Source organism: Cloeon dipterum, chromosome 4 (genome assembly GCF_949628265.1).
Source record: "Cloeon dipterum chromosome 4, ieCloDipt1.1, whole genome shotgun sequence".
NCBI classification, from domain to species: Eukaryota; Metazoa; Arthropoda; class Insecta; order Ephemeroptera; family Baetidae; genus Cloeon; species Cloeon dipterum.
In genome coordinates, this window is record NC_088789.1 from 32755693 (window position 1) to 32779816 (window position 24124).

The 24124-nt window shown below is 40.3% G+C and overlaps 3 protein-coding genes and 1 long non-coding RNA gene across 4 annotated transcripts; 1 reads left to right on the plus strand and 3 right to left on the minus strand.

Moving 5' to 3' along the window:
- Positions 1–2640: 2640 nt before the first annotated feature.
- Positions 2641–3298, minus strand: LOC135941805 (uncharacterized). Its single transcript, XR_010575012.1, has 3 exons — positions 3214–3298; positions 2841–3097; positions 2641–2741 (listed from the first exon to the last, which is right to left on the minus strand). It is a non-coding gene; the product is annotated as an uncharacterized LOC135941805 (long non-coding RNA).
- Positions 3299–5815: 2517 nt separating this feature from the next.
- Positions 5816–7198, minus strand: LOC135943836 (uncharacterized). The gene has a single exon (XM_065490503.1). It carries the CDS (start codon positions 7196–7198, stop codon positions 5816–5818), a length of 1383 nt encoding a protein of 460 aa, XP_065346575.1.
- A 4477-nt stretch (positions 7199–11675) lies between these two features.
- Positions 11676–12971, minus strand: LOC135943837 (uncharacterized). Its single transcript, XM_065490504.1, has one exon. It carries the CDS (start codon positions 12969–12971, stop codon positions 11676–11678), a length of 1296 nt encoding a protein of 431 aa, XP_065346576.1.
- Positions 12972–14130: 1159 nt separating this feature from the next.
- Positions 14131–22689, plus strand: LOC135943207 (papilin-like). The gene is made up of 13 exons (XM_065489661.1): positions 14131–14190; positions 17526–17586; positions 17821–17996; positions 18165–18487; positions 18851–19001; positions 19072–19207; positions 19621–19701; positions 19758–19933; positions 20063–20195; positions 20252–20541; positions 20918–21065; positions 21361–21576; positions 22098–22689. Exons 4-13 carry the CDS (start codon positions 18273–18275, stop codon positions 22274–22276), a joined length of 1725 nt encoding a protein of 574 aa, XP_065345733.1. The 5' UTR covers positions 14131–14190; positions 17526–17586; positions 17821–17996; positions 18165–18272; the 3' UTR covers positions 22277–22689.
- The last annotated feature ends 1435 nt before the right edge of the window (positions 22690–24124 follow it).

The following is a 24124-nucleotide window of genomic DNA, read 5'->3' on the forward strand; positions in this document are numbered from 1 at the left end:
TTTAATTCGTAAAGTAAAAGAGACTGATTGTGGTCATATCCAAAAAGGAAAGAGGATTCGATATAAAAGTAGAAAAACAGATTTCATGAGTGCTTTTCACATTCCGAGCGCCTGCTTTCGGGCCTAAAGAGTGAGTGGCGAAAAGCTTTTTAATTATTTTTAACCTTTAATGTAGTCCAGAAAAAAATGTTTTCGGGTAAAAATACCAGAGTTTTAGATTCAATCTATACGATTTTATTTTTTTACTAGAGTTTAATGGAATTTCTTTTCATTAAAGCGAGTATCAAAATCAGCGGGGGCCAGATGCGCGATAAAATTGGTTCGCACTGCGCAGATCAGAGATGGCGTGTGAGCGTGGGAAACAAAAGCTCTCTGCCGATTGCCGTACGAGTGTCAAGAGTTTGTCTTTACGATCCAAAAGACACAATTAGCACAAGTAAAGCAAATTAGCAGTCACAATATTGACCAAAACTTGCTTCTTTTCGCGCATTTTCACGCGACCGTTTTTCCGCGCCATGCTCCACCGGACGCCATATCTGTGCGTCGCACGAATCTGGTCCCCGCTGATCATAATAATATTTCTATCGTCTCCCGAGTCCCTTCATTTTATTTTGTGTTAAGAATGGCCGAGAACGGCATCCTCTGCTCTATTTTAATTTAATTCCTCAAGAGGCGCTGCCGGCATTTCATTGATTCTCCTCGAAGCCATTTAAAGTCGAGTGCCTGCTCTCATTGGTCTTTCACCAAGATTCTTTCACGATTTGTAGCATGTTGGAAGAATTCTTTAAATAAATACTACATATGTACAGCTTCATGATTGAGTCATAATTCGCTACGTATTATTATAATTTTATAATCAATCCATCATTATATTTAATGGCAGTTAAACTATTATTTGGAAAGTGCAGAAATAAACAAAAAGTACATATATTATTATCTAATACGCAGTCTTTTCATCTCAAAACCAGCATTTTGATCGGTTATTATAACTAAAACTACACACGATTCCTGAAAACATTTTCCAATGTCACGACTCTTTGGACAGTTTTCAAGCACTCCTTTTGCAAATCAGTCGTGCAATATAAGTCGGCCAAGGCGAAAAGCTCTTATTTATGCATAATTATTCAAAACAGAAACCGCAGTGCAATTCAAGTGTTTTACCGAAAGCCAAATCTAGCAGCAAATCAACCTTGTTTGTGTAGAAGTATCTCAAAAAGGCGTAAAATACATATCGTAGCTGTGATGCTCGATGATTTGCTCCCTAATTTAGAGTTGAGTTTTGGTTAATTCAAAAGTTAAAATTAATTACCTTTGGTTGCTCTCCTTCCAATCGCCCTGGAACATCGTCCTGAAGACAGCGCATCTCATTATCAAAATTGCTTTGTGCCATAGGCGATCGGTGCATGTAAGTGGGTCAAGGGTCACTTGAGGTGTCCAAAGGAGGCAGGAAGGAAAAATTCCTAAATTACAATTTTCCTGGCCAAATTTTCCTTTAGTCGCTATATATTTCAGTCTGCAGGCTACCCGCCTGCTCGCTCTAGAGCGCAAGCACACGAGCGCATGCGTACTAGCGACCCGTGTGCTAGGCTAGTGCCACACGAATCCACGGGTTAAATCAAATGGGAAATTGGGACCAATCAGCGACCTCCAAATTTAACACGTAAAATCCCATAAGCAGCAAGTGGTAGCCAAAGTCACTTAAAAGTGGTGGGAGAGCACGTGAATGTGACAGCGACTTCAATTTTTTACTTGTTTTGGTTCAATTATTGATTGCAAAAGCTGATTGCTGATTGAGAATTACAAAACAAGCCCGTCTGTCAAAATGCTGAATTAAATATTATAAAAATATGGAACACGAAGAAAATTTGGTTAGGGAAATTGTCGTGGCTGTCGAGTTTAAAATGCGCTCGACAAACACCTAAATTTTTGCTCTTCAATTGATTAAAATTAATTGTGACAGCAAGGAAATTTGAATTTGTTTGTTGAGCAATTATTTTATAAAAGTGAGTGAGTTACAAAGTGAATATTTTACTATTTTAGTCAAAAAGTAGATCTTCTCCAATAATGAAATTTGTGCGCTCTTATTACTATCTATAGTTTTGGATCTTGAATAAAGAAATCACTTTTACCTTTTAAATATAAACAAAACTAAAATAATTTAATTGTTATATACTATGAACTTTTTCTTTACAATTTCATCGGGAGGTTGTTGTATATAGCATTTATTTACGGTTTATATATGTGGTTTTTTCCGGTTTTTTCCACGATATTGGCCACTGCCACTTGAGGTGTATCCAAATCCACCGATCGCCTATGCTTTGTGCACATGAATTTTCTTTCCCTCGACCACAAAAACAACGTCAGCAGTATCCTATCCACGTGACGTTTCATCAATGTTATAAATTTTCCGAAATGTGCATTTTTCCTTACGTTATCATCAAAAGATTTCTTGAGCCATTCCGGACTTTCGTTTGCAGGGTTCTTTTCTTCTATCGGGTTAGGACGCAATGGTCGGAATGTTGGAACATTCGCAAAAACTTCATCAAGCGATGTGAGTGGGGATTTGGTCGGGTTCAAAACTTCTGGGTCTTAAATTCGTGACGGTTATTTTGTAATTCTTTAAAAGATTCAAACTCGTACCAATGTTGCTGCTACCTAAAGCACTCCAAACGTAAACTTCATCTGTTTCTGTGACTGCAGCACCAAAATTGTGCGTGATATGGGCAGCTACGTCTCTTATCCTATCAAAAAACAAGATAATTCACAATTTTTTCATATAAATATTTCATTCTTTCAGCACTGATTAATATAAAAATAGTCCATTAAATTTCCACTGAGACCTGACAAAATCTCCAGTTATCAAAGTTGTTGGTTGGTGAGAATTTTCTGTGGTTTCAGGTCCAAGCAGGCCAACGCAATTCCATCCCCAAGAATAGACATTTCCATCGTTGGACAAAGCTAGTGCATTATTCATTCCACACACTATTCTTGTAATGGTGATGCCTTCCAAGCCGGGCACTTTGCGAGGAATGTTTTGCTCCTTCACGTCATAGCTATGGCCCAAAATGCCATATACATTGTTCCCCCAAGCCATTAACTTGAAAGTGAATTTGACGAGAATTAATGTTTCCATCTTTTACCAGTTTTACCGATTTGAATAAAATGTTACTTCTGCTCAAAACAAAGACTATCGTCAAAAGATATAATTTTCACCTCTCCTGAGTCTAGGAGTGCTACAGATGATAAAGCTAGACAAGCAATGGATGTCGCAACTCTCCCAGCCGAAGGAAAGTCCAATTTTTGTGGAAGAGTTTGGCAAACGCTATGTCCAAGTCCCATAATCGTTGGGAGAAGACCTTATGATTGTAGTAATTTGACATTTTGAATTAATTTGCCATATGCATAAGCATGCATTAGCGTTCGTAGCCGCTACAGATGGCGTTAAGTTTAATGTTAGTAAGCACTTCCTCTGATTTCAGACTCAGTTCTTTTGATACTGAGCATTTTTCACTTTAAATACTTTCTTTTGACGAGCCGGAAACCAAAATCAGTCCAGCCATTCGCTGTAGAAACGCTGGAAAAGATTGCATATTTCAAAAAAATATTTTTTCACGATTCTACGGCGTTTGGCTTAATTGATTTTGGTTTTTAGAACGGCAAAGGAAAGTAAATTAAGTGAAGAATGTGCAGTATCAGAATTGAGTCTGAAATCAGAGGAATAGTGCCTAAAAATTATAATTATTAGGCACTTAAATTTATTACCAAAGTATACAGTGACGCCACCTGTTGGCAGCTTCGAACACTAAGGGATTATAGAACTGGTGTATTAGAAATATATTTATTTAAAACCTCTCTATCTGAAGTTAAAGCCAGCGTATGTTCATCGCTGCAGGCCATTTGCACAACTCTTTTTGTTCCCAAAATTCCTTTTATTTTGGTTGGAATCAAGGTTTCTCGTTTTGTACCCAGTCCAAGCTGGCCGTGATTATTTCTTCCCCAGGCGAAAACTGAGCCGGAAGCAGAAATCGCAAAAAACGTAATATTTGAGAACTGCAACCCTAAATCAATACATATGCCGTATTTATTTGGGAGTCACGTCAATAATTAATCCTTAAACTTCACCTTGAATGTTTTGTCCGCACAATTGTTCAATTTTTGTGTGCTCTGTGCGTGGTTCCTCGTCGCCAGTACCAAGAAATCCTGTTTTGTTTTCCCCGAAGCCGAAAACTTCATCATCTTTCGTCGCGTAAATTGCGCTTCCTTCTTTAAATGTTAAATAGCAAAGATCAGAGGATGCACATATTGAAATCAATGAATTTGGCAGCGGGCAGTGGAAATTAAATAGTAAAATGCACCACCCATTTATTCAATTTATAATTATTAATTTTTTTACATTAGACAAGACCATTTAAAGCTATGCAAAAAAAAAAATAAAACTAATAGCTTACCAAATACGACTGCAAGCCTGATATTCCGCTTCAGTTCGTCGCTAAGAACCTGAAATATTTTCCACTTATTCAAGCTGTCCGACATCGCGGCAGCTAGCAGCAAATTCTCTTCACGACTGCGCTGCTTGCAAGAAACGCAGGAAAGAAATGACAATAAAGCATTCGATTTGGCTGTTTTATCTCTTAGCGACGACGCAGGATTAGGATTATCTACGAGCCGGTCGGCGTCTGTCTGCCTGGCTGCCGCAATAAAATTGTAATCATGCAATAAAAATACACACGTCGCACGTCGGAAATTGATAAGCATGAGAAAAACAATTATTGGTCTTTAATTATTTTGGAGAACGTAAGAGAATTATATAATTATCAGGCCTGGTGACTATAAAAGTGCTTTAGAAACTTTAAAAAAAAAATGAATTTTTATGATTTTTCAAAAGGAAACAATTGAAAAAATTCGCATTTGGTGCCGTTTGTGATAGCGGACGTCGCAATAAAAGAGAGAATTGGAGCAACCACCCACCGCCGGCGCTGCTCTTTGATGTGCGCGACAGAGAAGCGCGACGAGCGGAGCAATAAAAATTACCGAGTTGATGTCATTCGTTCACAAAACACAGCAATTTTATCAGTATTTTTGTAACTCGGCAGACATTAACAACTTCAGTATTATCCAATTAAATTTCATTAGAGTATTTTGAAGTTTTTATTAAAAATATATTTAGCTCCGTCTCTGGAACCGATTCACTGATTTTACTTTTCCCTCTGTAATCAAATCGAAAAATCGCGTTTTTTATATTTTTTTTGTGTTCTGGATGTGGATGTAAGGGGCACAGTTGCCCTGCTGACTCGCAATAAAATCATTTTGAATCTAAGTCTGTTTCATGAGAAATTTTACTATAGGCTCAATAAGAAACAAAATGAATTAAAAGTTGTCCGCGAACTAATGCGGAATTTCGCCAATGCTTGGTATGTATTAGTTCAAGATTATAATTGCAAATGTTTTTCTCCCAAAATCTGACGCCAGAACCTGCAACAAGAGCATTTCCAACAGCTCCTTTGTTGCGGTGTTAATGGTAAATTCTACTGTTCCAACTATGATTATTATTAATTTTTTGCGTTTCCAACAAACAACATTGCGAGAAAAATGCCTGGCACAAGAGTGGAAACTGCCGCCGTGTGTACGCTCTTGATGCGCGGATTGCATACCATTCAAGGCAAATAAAACTATTGCGTGGTTCTATATTGCTCCCAGTTTTTCAAAATGAACTGAAATTAAAGATATATATCACACATGAATCCCTGAAAAAATTCACAGGATTATTTATTCAAGAAATTTTACTGTACAAATCACAGTAAATTTCGATGTTGGTCTAACGTGATGCAATATTGTCGAGTATTTCCTTCAGCGTCAAGGTCGGGGTGGTGATTTCCCTCAGCCACTGGAGCATGTGCTTGTTTTTTAACTCGCTGGCGATGTGCAAAGCGATCTTTCCTTCTGGTCCTAGTCCATTGACCATGCTCTTCTTTTTTGCGTACACAAACTTGGCGCTGAGCAGCCTGTTTCTTCCCACGCAATAAAGCAGCAGATTGCATCCTTTAAAATCGACGTCTAAATCAGCGCCACATTTGATCAGTTCCTCGGCCATGTCCAGTCTTGATTTGCAGAGGGCAACATGAAGCGCCGTTTTGCCTAGAACATCCTTTCGGTTCATGTCTTTCACGGGCATTTTCGGGGCAAAGAATCGAATGTTCGCCAATCCGTGCGATTTATTCAAAACAGAATAGTGGAGAACCGTGCCCAACGTGGTCCTATCGACAGCAGTCACGTCCAAGCCCTGACGAACCATCCATTCGCACACATCAGGCCTCGAATGCTGAGAAGCTAAGTGGAGAGGATAGATGAGGAACTCATCCATCTTCTTTCCGGCCAGGTTGAGGAATTCTCCAATGCTCTCGACCTTCACGTTTTCATCGCTGATGAGTTCTTCAAGAAACGATGATTTTCTATCCAATATAGAAGCGCCATGCTTCTTCATCAGATAATCTGCCATTGGAATGTTTCCTTTCAAAAATGCGGATTTCAAAAGAAACTCCAAATCCCTCGGCAAAAGTTCCAGACTGCACTCTTCCATTAAAAACCTAACGATTTGCTCGCTGTGCTTCATGTTGTCTCCGCATGCCTTTAGAGACGAAAGGAGAATTCCTTTTCTCACATGACTGCTATATTCCAAGCTGCTTCTGCAGATCTCGAGTACCCACTTCATGATGTCCAAGTCTCTGAACCCTGCCGCTACGGGAATCAGATATTTCAAGTCGATGTTGTTGTCCACGTTTCCCACGGACGCGTTTTTCTCGTACAAAGACTTCAATAAGTCCAGTTTAACCTGATAGGCGATGCAGTGTGCCAAGAAGCTGATATCATCTGATCTTTTGTTGAACAGTGCAATGGCGAAGTCGAAGTTTCCCTCTTTGACGGCAACCATTTCCGCTCCCTCACCAACGTCATTTTTTCTTTTGACGTCTGCTCCGAGGCTCGCAAAGTATTCGAGCAGTTGCAAGCCATGCGCGGCGTTCCTGGCGGCGTAGTGGAAGACGTTGGAGCCTATTTTGTCCACGGTGCCGACGACGTTGGCCCCTATTCCCACGAAATAGCCGCAAATTTCCAAATCACCCACTTTGGAAGCGAAAAGCAGCATCGGAGTTTCACCTCTGTTTTTCATGACGAATTCTATTTTTTCTTCCAAAGATTCCATCGCGGAGAATTCCATTTGAAGAAAAATATTTTTGTTTTCTAGAAGTCGTTTTTCTGCAATGTAAGGAATTGGAATGTTAGAAAAAATGCGTCAATGAAAGGAATTTAAAAAACCCACTGCTCTCTTTTTGGCCTGGCGAGTCCGTCCAATTGACCTTTTTCCTTTTATAAGGGTAGCGTTGAGAGAATTCAAAAAATTCTGAAACATAAAAGATAAAAATTTGGTAAAAATCTAGTAGTAGAGGGTTGACATTTGACCAAATGGAGGATTGCATTCCTTTTCGAGAAAATGTACAAGGCAAAAGCTAAAAAAAACTATTTGACCGCGATTTGTTGCTATAGTATAATTTTAAATTCCAAACCGTCAAATTAATTTTATTTTTAATCGAGAATTTACTCGAAATTGCGTTTCCAATTCCAGAAAATTATGAAAATAACAAGCGGCGCCATCAGTTGGCAGATAAGAACTTATTTAAATTTCTTAACTCGTGAATATTTAGCAAAAGTGTTCTTCTGCAATTCAAAATTTATAAGATTTTCACCCTTCTAATCACAATTAAATGACTGAATTAATAGTAGTGAGAAATAAAACCTTCTAAGCTAAAATCAGCGGAAATAAAATTCTCTAGGGTTCCTTTTCAGCTCTTTACAGTCCTTATATCAGGCTCTAAAGCGCCTTGAGGGACCGATTCCACCCTAAAATTCACCCCTGCGTGAGATTAAATTATGATTAAGCGAAATTGCGGCGTTATCAAGATCTAAGGATTGCAATCTGATGAAGTTTATCACAAAATTGTTAGTTCCGACGATCAAGATAGTGTTTACCTGCTGCGCTGCTGCACGCGGTTGCTCAGGGCTCGCTCAGGTGACTGCTGACTTCACTGCTCACTCGCCTGCCTTCTTATATCAGGTGGCTCTCAGCTGATTTTGAGAGCAATACCATTGGCGGAAGCAAGGGCGGGAAATACAAATAAAAAACGCGCGCTTTTCATCTCTAGCTCGTTCACTCGAAAAACAATGTGAATCTGATAAAAGAAAGAGAACTCGGGCAAGATGGAAATTACGTCCTGTACCTGGCCGCAGAGTACGCTGACCTGGACATTTGTCGGTGGCTGCTAAGCCAAGGAGCTGACCCTGGACGCTGAGGCCTCCGACTGAAGGTCCGTAATGGATTTTGCGGCCAGCCAAGAAGTCAAAGATTTATTTCTTTCCGCACGAATGTCAAAAGAGTAAGTTTAAAACGCATCCAAGAAACATTATTGATGTTTAATTGGTCCTTGTGATTTTGAGATGCATGAAATGAATAAATTTGCAAAATTGAAAATGATCCCATTTTTAGACTCTTTTATTTAATAAAACTTTCATTCACTTCACAACGTCACAGTCTGTCGTCGGATGCGATAAGTTTCATAACAATAAATTACGAAAGCATCTGCATGGGCATGGGCGCCTAAGATTTTTATTTATTTATTTTTTTGGGAAAATTCTTTCACGATTTTTAGCAGGTTTCTAAGTATTCTCTGATTGTTATAAATGTAAAGCAGCATCAGTGAGTCAGAATTCGCTTTAAGAAAGTTTAAGGAGATCCTTTAATGAGAGATTCTCAACGATAGCTAGTTCTCAACGAAGGTCATTAACAGAAACAAATAATGCAATTATATGGGAAAAAATATTTACTTTGTTCTTGATAAAGATAAATAAATATCTTTCTTGATTATATCCATTGTATTGTAAATAGCCTGTTAAAATTTGCGGCAGCCCTGAAGTGGGCCATATTGAAGTTTGAATTCCTGGTGTAGGTGTATAGCTTGCGCAAGTGCAAGGACTGCAACTGCCTCAGGACCTTCTTCTGCTCGATCAGGGTGGCTAAGCTCCTCAAGTCCTCCACTTTGTACTTTCCTTGCAGCGTAATGTTCTCAAGTTTGGACGAAGACAGGATGCTCGACAGAGGCATGACGCAATCCACATCCTTACTGTGGAGAAATTATAAATAAGAGTGATTACATTTTTAAAATAAAAATTTACCTATTAACCCAGGAGAAATCTCGCAGTTCTGGGAAGGCATCTGCGTCTGGAATGATGACGTCGCTCAAGCCAAGTTCTTCCAGTTGCAGACAGCATTCAGAAATGCGTCCGAACGTAAGTCCTTCCAGTGGAGTGTCGGGATCGGCAAAGATGTGGAGCCTGCGCAGTTTCTGTCCGTAAACTCTCATCAAATTGTCCACGTCGGTCAAATCACAGCTTTTCAAAACCAAAGTTTTCAAGTTTTGAAATTTATCCAAACTATCCACTCCATATTCATTGATGAAGGAACCGCTCACCTACAATAGAAAACTCATATTTAAACAAAATTACGTGCATAATATAATAAATTACCTCCAAGTGAATTATGAATGGGTACTTGACGTGGAGTTCCTCCTTGCCATCAATAGACTCACCACCAAGGCCCAAATATAAGAATTTCCTTCGCTGATTTGGCGTTTTGTCCTCCTCCTCCTCGTGCAGACGGACAGTTGTGACCTCGTCCCGCTGCCGCAGGTGCAAATGCAGTCCAGCTGAGGGGCAACCCTTGAAAAAACCGACAGGAGAAATGGGCACCAATTATCCTTTTCAAGCACTCTCAGGTGCTGCAGGGCTCTTGAAAGGTCGTTTCCACAGCCAGAATATTCAATGTCGTAATAAAGACATCCGACGCTCAACACTCTAAGACTTGGCAAAGCTTTGCACAGCTCAAGTAATCCGTCACGGTCAAATTCGCAACATCCGAGCCGCAGAACCTGCAGCTTCTGCATTTTTGTCAGCGGCTGCAGCAGGTCCTGAATGATGAGCTTGGGATATTCACTCGCCAATTCTTCGATGTTTGGCGCGGCTTGAGCCAACAACTCTCACACCTTTAACAGAGCCAGTTTAAATATTTTACTACTAAAAGATGAAATTTATGAAATCTGCACACCTGGATAAACGAGAACTTCATTTTTTCACTTGGGCAAAAGGTGAACATGCTCGTAAAGTCGACCGAGACAGTCCTCTCGCCGACCAGGTGTGGCAGCAACTTCATCATCTTCTCAAACTGCTCCAAATTTCCATTTCGGGCAAAACACCTCCACTGCAAAATCCTCTGCAATAGTTTCTCGCGAATTTGAGAGGCTGTGACATAGACGCAAAATATTAAAAGCCAAAACTAAAAAAAATAAAAATAAAAAGCTTACGCAGGTTGAAATCTTCATTAAGTTGGAAATTTGCGGCAACGAACTGCAGCGCCAGATCCTCCAGCCTCTGCTTCCTCGCCAGATTCTGGAGCCTGACTTTGGTCAACTCCATTAACTGAACATCGCTTTTCTGTTGTTGCTCGGCGCTCATGCTGCCGAAAATGTGCATAATTAATAGTCAATCTATATATCTACTACGATTTTCATGGACATCCATAGCCACGCACCAGAATTATTTCGTGATTTTAATCAGAAACAAATCCTCGAATGCAAAATCATCACAGAATTAGAAATATAAACAAACGAGGATCGCAGCTAATAAGTCTTTGGGCTATTTACCTGAACTGAGACGTGAGATACTGCTCAAATTCCTGAGAGAGTTTTCAGCAAAAATTGAATCTATCAAGCTATCAAGCACAAAAAACAATAAGCAAAATAAATATGGCCGAACGACGCTCAAAACCAGCTCAAAACACAGGTGCCGCTGGACTAAAAAAGGGGATTTGAACGAGGAGTTAGGGTAAAGTCTGCAAGAAGCTCAAATTCCATCAAATTTTGACTGAAATTGCCACAATTTCAATTTAAATAATAAAATTCTCGTTCTTTAGAAATTAATTTACATTCATTAATCATTCTTGTAGCTCACATACAAAGGTACTATACATTTCTCCGCAACTCACACCCTATCGCCACGCGCCTAGTTGCCACGAGTGCCGCGCCGAAGCGCTCGTGTGGCGATTGGCGATGCTTGTGCTATTAAATTTGTATGGACCAATGAGATTGCTCAATTTATTTTTCTCATTGTTAGTAGGCGCGAAAGGAACCATGGTTAAAGGGCGCCTAAGAATTTTAGTTCTTTGAAGATTTTTTCATGATTTGTAGCATGTTGGAAGAATGTTTTGTTCGCCAATAGGCCGCGCACGACGGCGACGCCCTATAATTCTCGCAGTGCAGTGAGTCAATCTATAATTATATTTAATGGCAATTAAAGCATTCAGGAAGTGCAGAAATAAATAAAAAGTACATATTATCTAATACGCAATCTCAAAAACAGCATTTTGATCGGTTATTAACTAAAACTACACACGATTCCTGAAAAAATTTATTTCTAAAATGCCCAAAAAGGTACCAATGTAAAACTGAAAAAAAAATGATTACCGCTGTAATCTTGGCATTACTACTGGTCAAGCTACTGTCAAAATTCTTTCCACATGCTCCAAGAATTGAGGCTTAAAATTATTTGCATTGTATGAAGCTAAATGTTATTGGTTATTGATTTTGAAAACCAATCTTCTTAAAACATAGTGAAAATATAGCTTCGTCAGCAGATTCGGTATCAGTCGGCTTCAAATCGTGTAGTTCGCACACAAGCCACTGAAACATTTCCTCGTTGCCATTGTCCCGGGCGATGAGCATTGCAGTCTTCCCGTTCTCTCCACTTGCCATGCTCTTGTCCAATCCGAAAACGAATTTAGCACTCTCCAGCTGATTGGCCGACACGCAGAAAAGAAGCAAATTGTGTCCTCCACATTTTTCGTGAATGAGGGATTCGTTGTGTTCGAGCAGAACCTTCGCAATGTCAAGCTTTCCGAACTTGAGGGCAAGATGAAGAGCATTTTCTTCGTCGACGTCGTCTTTATAATCGGCTTCTCCTCGGTTAAGTTGCCCGATGAAGTGCCGAATAATTTCCAATCCGTGAGCTTCGTTGAGCACAGCACGGCGTAAAAATAAAGCCTTTGTCATTTCGGTTGCAGTTTCGAAATTCAGCTTGGTCATCAGCCATTGGCACATTTCGACGTTTGCAAACTCTGCCGCGAGGGGTAAAATGGTCGCGCCGTCTGCAAGCTGCGGATTTTCACCGCAAATCCGCATCAAGAACATAGCACCCGCCAGCAAATTTTTCTCCACGCAGTATTGGAGGAGACCACGCCCTCTCCACTTCACGTCCAATCTTGCACCAAAACTACTCGTTATTAAAACCTCAGCAGCATCGATGTTTTCATACTTTAAAGCAATATGAAGGGGAGTTTCTCCATCCCGGTAGCACCTTTTCACGTGTGGTTTGAATAGTTTACTGAACTCTAGGAGGATCTTGCTTCCGTGTTGTTTGTTCTTCAAGGTGGCTAGCAGCCAATTGGGATGAGTGTAGAGCTGCTGATTAACATGAGCGTTTTCTATAATCCATTGACACATTTCGATGCTCGCAAACTCAAAAGCGAGAAGCAGCAACGACTCGTCGAACTGGACCTTCGGTTGTCCCAATCCTTTCACGAATTTGGCAAGCAGAAGTGAATCTTCCCTCACGCAAAGCTGCATGTACGCTTGCTTTTCTTCTTCGTTTGCAACCAAGGCGACACCCTGCTTCATGAGTTTCAACGCAACGTTGCAGTTTCCGGTTTTAAGAGCTCTGGCCAGAAAGGTTCGGCACTCCCAGATTAGCAAGATGGAAATTAAGAAGTTGGCAATCTCGTCGCCGTGAGTCGCGTTCTTGTCAGAATGCAGGAGGATATTGTACAATACATCATGATCATTCACTCCGCCTATTTGGACCAACCACTGCAGCATCGGCAAGTCTGCGTGAGACGCTGCCTTGTACAGGAGGTTTACATCGAACTGTCCGACTAATCCCTTGGCAGTAAGTGCTTCAAAAACTAATTTTGCCGAGTCAACTCCTCGCGTGCAAATGCAATGCTCCAAAAGACTTAGAACACTTGGAAAATTCATATATTAAAGGAAAAGCAGCTGGCAACCCTTAAGCACCTTGCTCGCCAGCGCCACCAAGTCGTAACTCTAAAGCGCACTATCATGTTGCAAGACGCATGCGCTTTGTCACTGTCATGCGGCTATAAACCCGTTGTGTTTTGTAAAAAGACTCTATTTTCACGGTAAAATGCGAATGCACGGACAATAGGCTAAATTAACCCCCGCGCCACTTGGCCTCTTTTGGACCCCTACGCCGAAATGTTGTTTTTGAGCTTGCAAGTAAACTGCGCATGCGTCAAGTCGTGCGGCACGGCGACCAATCAGATGCGCCAGCTCTCTATGCCCCCTAGCGTCCATCACTCTAAAGAGAGGCGCTCTTTGCCCGCGACGACCGTTCTGACAATGCAGTGCAAGGTAAGGAGTTAGGAGAGTAGATACTAGGAGGTAGGACGCGACAATGGAATTAGAGCTGATACTCTACTACTCCTTAACATACACTGCAGTGCCAGGGTAGTCGTCGCGGGCAAATAGCACTCTTTCGAGTGATGGCCGCTAGAGAGCCGGCGAATCTGATTGGTCGCCGTGCTGCACGACTTGACGCATGCGCAGTTTACTGCTAAAACGCTCAAAATCAACATTTCGGCAGGGGCTCTTTTTATGGTCCCAAACGGGAAGGGTATTTGAAGGATCTGCTACCTGAATAAAATAAGGAGAACCCGCGGTGAGAAGATTTTACGAGAACCAGATTTCCACCAGTTTAGAATTCTTTGGGTTTTGAGTGACAGGAATTTTTGGACAGTGATATGAAGATAAAGAAAATGCAAGTCTCACTCTCTGCACTGGTTGGGGATAAAGCAGCTTAAAATTCCGCCGGGTGCGTCGAATTTCACACTCAATACAGCCGGCAGAATTTGCATTATTTCGCCTAGCGCACAAGAGAGGGGGTGCTCGCTCGCGGGAGAGGGAAGGGGCCGCAGCGTCCTCTCGGGATCTCTGCTCCGGCTTGTCTCGTCTCGAGCGGTGGCGAGCCAGCATCACCAGACGAGATTGCGTCCGCCATGGACCTTCACCGGCCTCTCAGGTAAGCCCCCTCTTTTCTTCTCTCTCTCACCACTCTATAATATGGAAATTGGATCTTTTTTTGCTGTGGAGCTTTCAGGAAAAATTGACTGCTTCATCTGCGTAAATGAGATTTGATTTCAATGGTATGTTGTTTATCATTCTTGGTAATTTTTACCTCATTACACCCAGTTCTGCATTTATATGTGGTAAACTTTTTCAATCGCATTAAAAATAAATCAGTTTAAAATCTAGAAATAAATTTATTGCTCAGCTTAGCGGTTTAACTGAACCAATCTTTTCCTCCCACTTCAATTAAAACTTTTAAAAGAAAAGTAAAATACGCAATGCCAAGAACAGAAGTGGTGATGTTTCCGTCTTCTGGAAGCTGCGAATGAAACCAATAAGCACACAGTTCCATCCGACACCCGATGGCACTGCTTAATTTCCGGCACATCCTAATTAAATTGACACATCAGTCATTCTTGTCGTCGCATGAATGCGTTCGTCAGAATGCGCGGGGCGGGTTTAATTGCAGGCAAATTTTCCTGCTGCCGCACGACCTTCCAAAAAGAAATAATTTAAATTTCAGTCAGCAGCTCGTGTTTGTGAGGATGAGAGAGAGGAAAAGCGGCCTTTCGGAGATTCGTGTATATTCCAGCCGGACAAATTTGCCCGAATTGTCGCGTAATAATGCACAGTATTTTAAGAGGAAGTGATTCGTCTTTGTGCTATCCGCGCCGGCTGAGATTTGACGGCGGAAGTTGACACCCACTAAAACAAACTGGAAAATGAGTCACGCTCTTCTCTCACGCTATCGCTGTGTAGCAACAATAGAAATTTAGAATTCTTTCCAATCCAAAACCAACTCCTATATTCAAATAAATAAAATTTTGATAAAAAATAATTTTTCTTCATATTGAATTATGAGAAAAGCACTGGCTATAATTCTCATTTCCATACTTTCCGAAATTTTAAGAAGAATTTTTGTAGTGAATTTTTTATTGAAAACTCTATTCACGGCGTGATCCGTTTCATAATTTGAATTTTCGTGCTAAACCCACGTCTGTTTATGTTTAATACAGGCAATTGCTAAACTAAAATATTATTCCATTTTTAGAGGGTCCGCGCATATGAACGAGTTGCGCCGATGAACATAAAAACACGTGCTTGTAATCCATTTCCTGCATCTGATTACGCGAATAATGGCTCAGATATTAGGTCAGCACGCGTGATGAAAGAATACGCCCACCTCTCTGTGATAATAAAGCCGCACGTCCGTCAGCGGATTCCAATCAAAGAGGAGCCTAAAAAGATTAACCCTTTCCATTTGTGGTGTAGACGAGATGAGCTATTCGTATTGCCATCGCACTTCTGATTTGGGAAGGAAAACAAATTTCAAATTTCGAGGGCGTTATATTTAATTTATTTTTTACCGTCGATGATCGGAGCGATAAAAATAGCCAATATACCGATTAGAAATAAAATATTTTTTAAGACAATTACAGATGTTAATGTAAGAAGCAGGGATGAACGATGCCGTTGGTTCTTCGTTAGTTAGTAAAATGCATTAAATATCTTTGATTAAATCTAAAGAATCTAGTTTATTCAGTGACACTTTGATAGCGCTGCAATTATTTGTTGAAATATTTGGCAAGATAAAACAATAAAAAAGTTGTTCTTAATGCAAAAAGCCTAAACGTATTGGAGGTTGCGTAATATATTCGATATTGTTTCAAGGCGAATAAAAATATTTTATTCTTTGCGTGTAATTTAAGAGTTTCTTAATGAACTATTCATTTGAAGATGTTAAAAGGTGGTTTTAGCTCGAAGGACCTACTTCAATTTGCGCGGCATTTGTCTGGATAATTAAAGTGCAGTCGAGTGCCTCATTTTGGCTTGGTTGGAATGCGCCCTGAAATGTTGCCCTGCCAATTACCCTGGCAAATGGCACGAGACATTTATTACACTTCGGGCAATTGCAACTGCGTTCATCCATTGGGAGACACACAAAACGCGATCGCAGTCTAATCTTTTCGCGCACACACACGCATTCATATCAACAAGTTGCAGAATTTATCAATGAAGCAGGCGGCGACTTCCTGCGAGCCGAGATGATAATAATAATCGGACTGTGAATTTTAAACGGGTTTTCCGGGATAATTGTCGACTATATTTTGATGGATTTTCAGATAAAATTTGACGATTTTGAATATTTATATTTTCCACTGCAAATACTAAATATTACCGTGTTAAAATTTCAATAGAAGAAGACCATTTTCTATTATTTATTAGCCTGTTGCCACATTAAGAAAAATAGGAATTTTTCAAATTAGATTGTAGCGGTTCCCGCTCACACTCGCGTTAACTCAGTTTGTAACCTATAGATGTCGCTTTTCTTTGTGATAAGCTTTTCTCATTTACCCTGTATAATTTACCTTCACTGACCGCTCACCTACGCACGCATACGGTCATGTCGCATTTACCTCTCCGGCCGGGAGTATAATGTCGTGCGCATATATGACGCTTGTAATAACTTATAGACCCGAAGATAATACCGGGGTAAGCATTGTATTTAACTGTGATATTGATTGTTATGTTCTCGACTCGCATGTTGATGCGTTAATTAATTGTTTATATATTGACTTTCCTTTGAGATTTTATTGTGAATATTTATTATGTAAAACTTTACAGTCTTAATTATGGATTAAATACTACGACTTCAAAGGAACTAGATGCATTTCCTTTTGGCTCGAACCCAGTATCCCACAAGATAAAAAGTTTGAGGTGATCCATTAATATGAAGAGCATTATATTGAAGTGATCTGAAATAAAATTACCGCAGCAGTAAAAACGTTATTGGCAGCTTATTAAAACCTGTGGGATACAAACGAAAGTGCGCGCCCTTCCCGGTCTTCAGACAGGGATAAAAAAAATGGACATAAAACATCAAATTTTGTCCTCTCGTGACTCTCCATTTCACTCTTCTTCCTGGGGGCGGATAACGGCACCGCAACCTTGAAAGAAAATGGGGGCGTAAGGCTTGCATTAATTGTGTACAGTGTTTCAAGGCCGAGCTAAAAAACGGTGCCGTAATCCGCCCCCTATACTCAAACACGGCACGATATCGATGTATCGCAAAGTATCAACCGATATTTTTTTAAATGCGTTGCCCCCAAACCCCAAACCGTTTCCCCAGCGCACATGCCAACGGCTGCTGCGTTGCCTTTTCTGAAGCACTATATATCCTTTGACAAAAGCCGCATTCGCTTTTAATTCTACGAGCAGCAATCTCTGTTCTTTAAGCAGGTTATTATTCGTTATTGACTAAATTTTAATGCACGTTCTGCTCCACAGGTCACTGGCGCTTTTGATCTTCGTGCTGGCCACACATTTCACTACGTCTCAGGCTAGACAAGTGAGTCGTTTTTTATTAACTGGAAAATTTTTACGTAGAGAGGAATAAAAGTTTTCTCTTCAAACTTGCGTGTTTCAATTGTGATCGACGGCGAACCTAAATTCAAACGTGTGTGTATCATACAGTCTGAACAATCAATTATTTAGTTCACGTATGGAAAAGTGCCTTTTATTACCCTTCTCTCGTTTGAAACACTTGGAAAAATAAATTACGTGTGCCTTTGTCTGTTTGTAGCACCAAATAAGGCACGCTCGACAAAAGAAAATGGTCAACAACACCGAATTCGTTTCAGAAAATTATGTGGTGCTGGACGAGCGACCCGACTTGGGGCCGTGGAGCGACTGGTCATTACCCAGCTCGTGTTCTCGCTCGTGCGGAGGCGGAGTCGCCTTCCAGAGCAGAAAGTGCCGGTAGGTGCATTTATTTCTTACCTCTGCTGCTCCTAATAATTCTCGAGAGAAAGAAAAAATGATGTGCTGGTTATCTGATCCTATTTCTCTCTCGTGAGATCACGCGGAAGAAATATATTCACCATTTCCAGTTTTATTTAATTACAAGTTCGCATATTATTTTCTCAGGCCAGGATCTGCGTGTCAAGGGCCGGAAAAACGCTACTTCTCCTGCAACACAATGGTACCGTACGACTCGAGTATTTAAAATGAGTCTTGTGTGCTCGTCGGTGGTCCATGGCGACCGTAAAAAACAACTTTAGCATTGGCCACCCGTGCCGAACAATTAATAACCCCGAGAATGAACACAACCATCCACTGAACTTAATATGTTCAAAATATTTTTTGTGTCTTATCGCGTGCTTTCAGCTTTGTCCACCGGGCTCGAAGGACTTCAGGTCGGAGCAGTGCTCCAAGTTCGACACCCAGAACTTTGAAGGCGATTTATATGAGTATGCGAGCATTTTCTGTTATTTAAATGATTCAAATGGGAGGTTTTGTGAATACACAAAAACTGAAAAGTTTGTAATAAATATTAATGCTCAATTTCTATTTATTAAATTAGCATCCAAATTGATTGGTCCGGGAATATAGGGGCTGGATGCGTTGATAACATTAGAAAAAGCAACGAGACAGTAATTAATGCAATAGTTTTCCCCTCGCTCCATCTTCAATGCCGCGCTGATTTCTTCAAAAATGGATGATGTCTTTCTGCTATCCATTAACACCTACCTATTTGCATTAATGTTTGAGCATTTAACTCTAATGTCAGCCAGATTAAGCATAATTCCACTTAAAAATGCGTGTGCTCACAGGTGGATTCCATACACCGAAGGGGCGAATAATTGCGAGGTCAACTGCAAGCCCAGGGGAGAGCGCTTTCATAACGGATTTGCGAAAAAAGCCGTCGACGGCACGAGGTGCAATGATGAGACGCTCGACGTGTGTGTTGAAGGCAAATGCATGGTAAATTTTCAGCATTATTTGTTAAAGCTGAGCTAGCAACCGCCACCACCACCGCAAATACAAATTTCAGCCCGTCGGCTGCGACTTGTTTCTTGGATCTTCTTTGCGTGAGGACAAGTGCAGAGACTGCGGCGGCGACAACTCGGGCTGCATCACCATCAGCGAGATCATTTCCTTTGAAACCGACTTGAGTGATGTTGAACGTGGTGTGTGATATTCTTTCTTGCCTTGTTGTAAATGGATAAATTTGAATTTAACATACTTTTTTTAACTCTGTGTATATCTTGATGGTTATTAAGCGTGTTACGAGTAAGATTTAAGTTGATAGTAATTGTCTTATTAGCTCCTGAGTGTGCCCACGGCTCGCTGCGAATTTACTTTTCAATGCGATACTTTTAATCCATTTTAACAGGTCATTCAATATAGTATTTAAAAAAGACAAAAAGAGATAAAAACGTTTCATTTTTTTTCAATTTTTTTGGAAAGTGAACATTACAAGACAAACACGTCAATTAAACTTAATTAAAAGGATCATATCACCTAATTTTTTCCAATTTTGCTCGCATATAGCCGCTATTGCGCTTAATAGAAAAATCATGATTGAATATTTTTCCAATAGGTTACAACGACCTTCTTCTAATACCCGCTGGGGCAACAAATATCTTTGTTAGGGAGCTAAATCCAACCAACAATTTACTTGGTAAAGAGTAGCCAATTTTATTTTCTTTAATTTGTAATCATTTTTTCATTATACAGCAATTAGGAATGAAAACAATACTTACTACCTGAATGGATGCTACCTTATTAACTACCCCGACCGTTACCATTTTGCTGGAACTGTTTTCCATTATGAGCGCCAACGGAAGAACGTCTGGCTTGAGTCTGAAGTTATTCGAGCATTAGGACCAACAAACGAGTCACTTTATATCGCAGTAAGTACAATTCTTATATGTATTATGCAAAAAACATATTTTTACTAATAAAAATTAAAAGCGCAGATAATGATAATTAAATTTAACTATTGGAATTTTAAAATATTAAGTCCTTTCTCTTAAAATTAGCTACTGTACCAAGAAAAGGGAGAAGGCATTGAATACGAGTATAGTTTCTCCAAGGATGAGCAGTCAGGCGATTCGGAAAACTACTATTGGGTCACGCACGATTTCTCGGAGTGTAGCTCCCCGTGCGGAGGAGGTTTGCGCGTTTCTCATGAGCTCAAGCACTAATAGCCAAACGTTTTAATGCTGCAGGTAGTCAAAACCGCACGCTGGGTTGTGCCAAGAAGAGCGACAACTCGACCGTGAGCCAGCGACTGTGCAACCCGGTCAAACGACCCGCTACAACACAAGGGTGCAACGAGGAGACCTGCGATCCCAAGTGGTTCATCAGCCCCTGGAGCAACTGCAAGGGAGGAAACCAATTCAGGCAGGTTTACTGCCTCAAGAAAATTAGTAACACCAGGCTGACGGTTATCGAGGATGATGAGTGCATCAAGAAGCACGGCGAGAAACCCATCGCTACTCAGCCGTGCAATGAAGAGGTAATTTCCCTTGATGGACGACGGTAACAAATGTATCACACTGATTGAGCCACAAAATGTATGCTTGTAATTAATTTTTGTATAACGACCGGAGAGCTTAATTCTTTCACTTTTTTTATTTCACTATCAACACTGCGTTAAATTAAAAAATTGAGATGGCTGCAATAATAAGAAAAATCTTTTTCTTGGAATTTGAAAAAGTATATCGTGTACATGTTCAAACTAACAGTAAATCATTTAAAGATTTGATGGGAAATATTTATTTAGGTTCATTTTTAATCTGACAATCGCACAGATGTTAATATTTCTTTCGGGAAATTCATTTAACGACTACTGATTGCATTATTGCATTCCATTCAATCCTTTCAACTTTCAGTGCAACAAAGGCAAGCAATGCAAATCCTTCTCGGAAGACCATGATACCACCGTGAAGACGACTGAATCTACAACAATCAGCAGTGAAGCTTCGACAGCAAAGAGTGAACCAACATCTTTCCAAATGGTTCACCCCATAACAACCCCAGGTAAACGGTTACTGCAAATAAAAAGTTCTTTCATCTTTAATCTTGTTCTGTCTTACAAGAGAAATATATTTCCTAAAAATATTCCAAGAATAAAATCCGACTTTACCAAAGAGTGTTCCGTGGATAATTTTTTCTAAATATATTATCGACTCTTCTGACAAATTCTTATGTAGGATAGGATGCGTATACATAACATATTCTTGGACCGTTAAATATCATTAAAATATTTTTACAAAATCCTTAATAATAACATCATGATCACTGAAATTATGTAATTCTATGATAATTTTTCCAGTCGAGAAGCCTGGAGTGTGTCCCACGGTAGAGGAGGAAGCAGGCAATTGCACACATACCTGCAGAGAGGACGCAGACTGCGGTGGCAAAGACAAGTGTTGTTACAACGGCTGCGCCTACCAGTGCAGCCTCAACCCGTACGCTGTTGACGTAACACCACCGCCCGTGACGACAACGCAAGCGCCTGAACCTGAACCTGAGCAACCAACTACTCCAGGTAAAACATCGTTTGAAGAGGCCAAATAAAATTATTAAAGAATTTGCGTGTGTGCCATGCACTTTTGCTAACAATTATAAACTAACAATCTCCAGTGTACCCTCTAGACATATTATGAGGCCATAATATTATACAAGAGTGCCACGTGCCACTGCAGTTTGAGTCCACTATGGAGTTAATTTAAACATATACTTATTATATTTTCTCAGTTACCCCTATCCAAAAAAATTAATGTGGTGGTATTAGAGCGCAGTAAGATTCTGCCAGAAAATTTCCTCGTGTAAGATCTTATTCGTTTCTGATTCAGTCTTATATGTTTACGAAAAATCAAGTTCGTCCTGGGGATTTTCGGATTACACCTTTACGAATCAATTAATGAATATTTTTAACCTTCGTATTTTATAACTAAGAAAAGGAGAATCCATTTGAGCTGAAGATCTGACCAAAAATTCTTTTAGTGGTTTCTACTCTAATATAAATAAACAATTTTACTTTGCTAATCATTGTAGCATATGTTCCAGAGCTACAAATTCACCCGGACTGCAAAGACAGTCTGTTTTACGCACAGTGCAAGGTTATCGTCAAGGGCAAATGCTGCACGCACATGCTTTACTCTTCCTTGTGCTGCCGCTCGTGTACCGATGCTGGTCAACTGCCACTCGACGGTGCTCACCTGTACGGCGGCTCCTCCCGAAAATAATTATTGCACATTGCACTAGTCTTTGCACTATACAGACAACCTGAATATTTGTCGATTCGCAACGTACACACTGAGACAGAGAAATTAAATTAGCACTCCAATGCTGTTCGAACGCAGAATTTAACTATTATTGGAAAGGTAGCTCTGACGAAAGTCTTTGCGCCGATGCCGATGCGATCAGAGCAGAAAATGTGTTCAACCTATGCCGATTAGCAGAAAACATCTTTTCTGGCTGCTACTGGTGTCGATGATCATTTATTTCTCAGCGTAAAATCAATCAATATTTATGTTTCTCTCCCGCACCCGGGAAAAGCTATAGTTTTATCTCTTTTGTTAAATTTACGAAATTTACCTTCGCCCTAAGACATTTTTGATGAAAAGTGAATGAATAAATGCTTTTAATTGTGCCTTGATTGGATATGTTTTATTTTTTGCATCAAAATATTCCTAACAAATAAAAATAATTTTGAATTATTTCAAATTTTGTTTTTCTTTTCGTTTAAGACTTTACAAAAACTTTTAGATTCAGTTAGAGCTTTATACATTCCAACAATTGAGCATTGTTGACTTTTTAGCATATGTAATCCTAATAATACGGCTGTCCGAGACACTGCTCACCGCTTTTTATTTATTTTTGACGCAACCCAACACATTGAATCCCATTAATTGATCCTTTTGTGCAGGATATCGGTCTAGAGCATATCATCTTCGTTGCCTTTTTCTTTACGTTGAGAACTGTCGGACAAAAGAAATCTATAAAGCAGAAGAAGAATCTAAAATATTTAAATGGTCACTCATATAAATTGGTCACTTTTATGCAATCATCAAGAAAATCTATTTGAATGCTTGCGCCAAGGAAACTTCTCGTAATATTCCGCGCGTCGCACAGCAGGCAACCAGCACGACAGGAAAGCTTTGCGGGTTACATCTTTCCCCTGAATACGTGCAACTTCTGCTTTGCAGCACAATCCAATCAGTCAATCAAGGCTGCGACGGGAGAACGGCTGGAAAACTGCGCGGCGGTCCTCAGCAGCAGTTTTTGGCACAACTTCCGGCTGATGAAATTCCAGGGGACTGGAAACAGCAGCTGTGACGCCGATTAACAGAGTCCGAAAGAAGAATTGCAAAGAATACACTTGAAAAATATAGCATTGTTTTTAAGTTTTTAATAATTTATGAAATGGAATTCTATACTCTCGTGGCAGTCACACTGCGACGTCTTCATCGTCGGCGACTGTTCAATCGCATTTTTTCTGCTCGAGAACTACCCGGCACCATGAACACCACCTTTTATCCTCGAAAAGGACCCCACGGTACGCGCTGCTTGCATTCAACTCCATGCAATAATTAAATTGTTTATCTTGTTTGTCTAGCTACGAAAACATGAAGAAATTGACCTACAATTTGGTTTTCTTTTGTTCAGAATTTAAAAAAGAGCAATTCAAAATGATGAGCTAAAAGCGAGCTGTGGCCTGTGTGCCTCTTATTCTGTCATTCCTTTAAAAAATTTATTAAATATTTATGGTACAAGAGCATAGGGCGGCGACGACGTTGTTGAGCGGCACCAGTTTTGGCTGGCGGAGAACGTGCAGATCTGCGCAGATGTCTCGGTTCGGTGCAGAGTTTCTACAGCAGCTCGCTGCCAACCACGACCTCCAGCTGTAACTGTTTTTTTCTGTGGTAATAAAAATTTATTTTGCCGATTGTTTCGGCAGGGACCTGGGCGTGAAGAACGTGATGCTGAGCAGCTGAAGGCGCGTTTTCCGTGGCTGAACACGAGTGCCATCGCGCTCGGCGCCCGTTTATGTACAAGCGCAGGACGTGGCCGTCGGCGCGAGCAGCCGGACA